The sequence below is a fragment of the Epinephelus moara genome, unplaced genomic scaffold (assembly GCF_006386435.1).
Source record: "Epinephelus moara isolate mb unplaced genomic scaffold, YSFRI_EMoa_1.0 scaffold1545, whole genome shotgun sequence".
NCBI lineage: Eukaryota > Metazoa > Chordata > Actinopteri > Perciformes > Serranidae > Epinephelus > Epinephelus moara.
The window spans coordinates 1-4,280 of NW_026079044.1; the positions used below are offsets into that span (position 1 = coordinate 1).

The 4,280-nt window shown below is 39.5% G+C and overlaps 1 protein-coding gene across 1 annotated transcript; it reads right to left on the reverse strand.

Moving 5' to 3' along the window:
• Window positions 1-297: 297 nt before the first annotated feature.
• LOC126387024 (zinc finger and SCAN domain-containing protein 12-like) lies at window positions 298-1,757 on the reverse strand (the record flags this gene model as incomplete). Its single annotated transcript, XM_050039586.1, has 3 exons — window positions 1,493-1,757; window positions 802-1,395; window positions 298-381 (listed from the first exon to the last, which is right to left on the reverse strand). Coding segments are annotated over exons 1-3 (850 nt in total), but the record flags the coding sequence as incomplete, so codon positions are not given.
• Between the last annotated feature and the right edge of the window lie 2,523 nt (window positions 1,758-4,280).

Consider the following 4,280-nt stretch of genomic DNA (forward strand, 5'->3'; position numbering starts at 1 on the left):
TGACTTCAACTGGAACCTCTGTGCTCAAGTCATGGACCTTTACACCTGTGTGCGTTCTCATGTGGACTGTCAAGTTACTGATAGATCTGAAGTATCTCCCACATGTTTTGCAAGTATACGGCTTCTCACCTGTGTGAGTCCTCATGTGAACTAACAAGATATTATTACGTCCGAAAGCTCTCCCACATACGTTACAAGTATACGGCTTCTCACCTGAATGAATCCTCGTGTGGACTAACAAGTGAGCATTATGTCCGAAAGCTCTCCCACATACTTTACAAATATACGGCTTCTCACCTGTGTGGATTCTACAATGCCTTTTCAATACTGATGCGTCACTGAATCTTTTCCCGCAGGTCTTGCAAAGGTACGGCTTCTCACCTGTGTGGGTTCTCATGTGGAGAATCAGGCAACGTTTCTCTGTAAAACCTCTCCCACATGTTTTGCATGTATATGGCTTCTCACCTGTGTGAGTCCTCATGTGGACTAACAAGTGACCATTACGTCCAAAAGCTCTCCCACATACTTTACAAATATACGGCTTCTCACCTGTGTGAGTCCTCATGTGGACTAACAAGTGACCATTATGTTTGAAAGCTCTCCCACATACGTCACAAGTATGTGTCTTCTCACCTGTGTGGATTCTACAATGCCTTTTCAATACTGACTTCTCACTGAATCTTTTCCCGCAGGTCTTGCAAAGGAACGGCTTCTCACCTGTGTGGGTTCTTATATGAGCGCTCAATGCTGATATGTCATTGACTCTTGTCCCACATGTTTTGCAAGTAATCGGCTTCTCACCTGTGTGGCTGTTCAAGTGTCTCTGCAATTTTGACTTGCACTCAAAAACTTTCCCACATATGTCACATTTTAAAGGCTTTTTACCTGTATTTAAGTTTATCACAGCAGAGGTGTGTGGACTGTTACTGTTCATTTCACTTTCATGATGTCTTTTCTCTGCTTGAAGCTCTGTGTTTCTAGTTGGTCCTGAGTCTCCATGCTGGTATTCTTCCTCATCTTGGCTCTCAGCTACATGAGAGTTGTGACAGAGCAGCTGGTGCTCACTGGTTGCTTCTGATATCACAGAGCTTATAACTGGTATAATGACAACAGACTCTTTCTCTGCTGCACTTTGAGTGTCATCATGAATGAAGTCCAGAGTCTGATCTTCACTCTGCTCACTTTCCTCATCAGCAGGAGTCAACATAAAGCCATCAGTCTCCTGCTTCACTACAAGCTGCTCTCCCTCCTGACTGCTGCACACTTCCTCCTCTTCCTCTTTAATCTGTGGAGGCTCTGGCTCCTCTTGGTCCACACTGGACTTCCTCTCCTCAATACAGAGCTGCTGCTCAGGGACAACCTCCTCCTCCTTACACACATGTTGCTGTGGGAGCTCTGGAGGGACACACAACACCACCAACAGCATACTAATGTCATGCTACAGCAAATAAACACACATGCCAGTAAATTGCTTCAATTAGCTTTCACCCACCTGTCCTGTGTAACTTTATTTCAGGCTTCAAAACGATATCCAACAGTCTGCGCTGACGATCGATCTCTTCCTCGTACTCGACGATGCTTCTTCGAAAAACTCCCAATATTTCTTCAGCAGCAGCAGTTAGTCGCTCGTTGACAAACTCTCTCAAAGACTCAACTGAACACATTGTTGTCTAATGTAGGCTACAGTAAATGTGGCTCGAGGTGGGTTTAACTCGTTCTTGTTCTTCTTCTTCTCCTCCTTCTTCTTCTTCTTCTTTCGTTTCATGGCGGTTAGCAAACAACTTTTAGGTGCATTACCGCCACCTTCTGGACTGGAGTGTGGAACAGACTATCTACGTATTAAATTCTATTTACGAGCCCTGTTGCTTCCAAAAACCTGAAAATCGCCCCAAACACAACATCTCCTGAGTTTCTCCTCAATAGATCTGCTACATTAAACGGTATCTCATTTCTCTGGAATGCTGCTTTGATGGTGTTTCTCTGTGTTTGGTAGTTTGGACACTGGAAGAGGATATGTTCTACAGTTTCTCCTGACCCACAATGTTCACAATTTCCTTTCTGTATTATGAATAATGTGCTATTTAACCCTGTATGACCAAATCTCATGCGTGATATGACGTCTTCTTCCTTGCTGCTCCTATGACTTTCTGTCATTTCTCCAACATTCCTAAAACTGTCTACCTCTACTCTCTCTGTCCCATTGCTTCTGCCATTTCTTCTTCATCTCTGACTTTACTATACTTTCAATCTCGGCTTTACTGTATGTTACAACCATTGATATTTGTTCTTTTCTTGTTGCACTCTTGGCATACGTATCCCCCAGTTCATTCCCCTCAAATCCTATATGTGCTGGAACCCAAATTAACTTGATCTCTACTCCTGCTCTCTTTATTCCCTGTAATATATGTGCTATCTCGAATATTATATCTTGTCTTGTATCTTACTGAATATGTTTAATACTGACCAATGCACTACTGGAATCAGATGCTGTAAGCACTTTGTCTGGTCTGACTTCTTGTACCCAGTTCAATGCCATATGAATGGCCATTAGCTCGCCTGTGTATATTGCTAAGTCATCATTGATTCTTTTATTCGATACAATATTTAAATCTGGAACTACAAATACTATTCCTACCCTGATTTGGATGCATCTGTATATATGTTAATAAACTGACTGTATTTTCTATTTGTTCACTTCAATCACACTCACACTTTTTCCTTTTTCTTTCTTTAATAATCTCAAATCAATAATTGCCTCTTCCAGTGTCCAAGGTGGGACAATAGAAAGTGGAACTGTTTTACGCATATTTTTATCAGCTATCCTACTTTCTTTAACCCGGTTTTCAATTGTCCATCCAAAACTTTGTACCTTTCTTCTTTCTTTCTCTTGACATGGTTTTAAAATATTCTGAGCTGGATGGTTTTCTCAATGTCCCTTTAAATGTGCCCAATATATCAGTGATATTTGCTCTCTTCTAATTTCTAGAGGTATTTCACCCATCTCTACTTGCAAGGCTGACACTGGAGGGGTTTTCTTTGCACCACAACACACTCTTAGTGCTTGATACTATATGCTATCCACATTGTTTTTGATGCAGATTCATATACATCCATAATCTAATACTGACCTGATTAAACCAATATATACTGTTTTCAGTGATGCTCTATGTGCTCCCCAATCTCTTCCTTTCAAACACCTAACAATATTCAATATCTTTTTACACTTTCCTACTACTTTTTCAATATGTATTTTCCAAGTAATCCTTCTGTCAAACCAAATCCCTAAATACTTAAAACAATCCACTATTTCTAAATCTTGCTCATTTAATTATTATTTTTAAGACTGATTTGATTTTGTATTCTCTTTTTGGTAACAACAACCACTTTTGTTTTGTTAACTGAAAATCTAAAGCCCCACTTCAGTGCCCAAGCTTCTGCCTTTCCAATAGCCTCCTGCAATTTCCCCACAATAAATGCAATATTTCGCCCCCTTTACCACATAGCTCCATCATCTGCAAATAAGGAAACACCAATAGAACTGCATACGTTACTAAATATGTCCTTTATCATGATTGAAAATAAAATCGGACTAATAATACTACCTTGAGGGGTTCCATTCTCAACTGTGTAGTTTTCACTCAAGTTTTTACCCACCCTTACTGATATCTTCCTGATCCATCTAAATATTTTCCCTCTTATTCCCATATGATATAATTTAATAAGCACCCACCCCTTCCACATCATATCATACGCTTTATCCACATCGAAAAACACAGCCACTATACTTTTATTTACATGGGCTCTCCTTATCTCATGCTCTAAGCATAAAGCAGGATCTACCATGCTCCTTCCTTTCCTAAATCCACTTTGATAGTATTTTAATTCTCCCCTTGTTTCTAAATAATAATTCGACCTTTCATTAATCAATTTTTCCATAGTTTTGCCACATGAGATGTTAGAGCTATTGGCCTGTAGCTCACTGGCAAACTCGAGTCCTTACCTGGCTTACAAATAGGAACAATTATAGATTCTTTCCAGTGATTAGATAAGTTCCCCTCTTCCCATATCTTATTATACAATTTCAATAACACCTCTTTACTTTGATCACTAAGATTATCTAACATACAATAGCTTATTTTATCTTTTCCCGGAGTTATTTTTCCAACTTTTTTTTAATGCATTATTCAGTTCTGTCACTGAAAACTCCATATTAATTATATTTCCGTATTCTTCTTCACCTTGTATTGCTTTAATATTTTCTAATACTGTTTTTTCCCTGC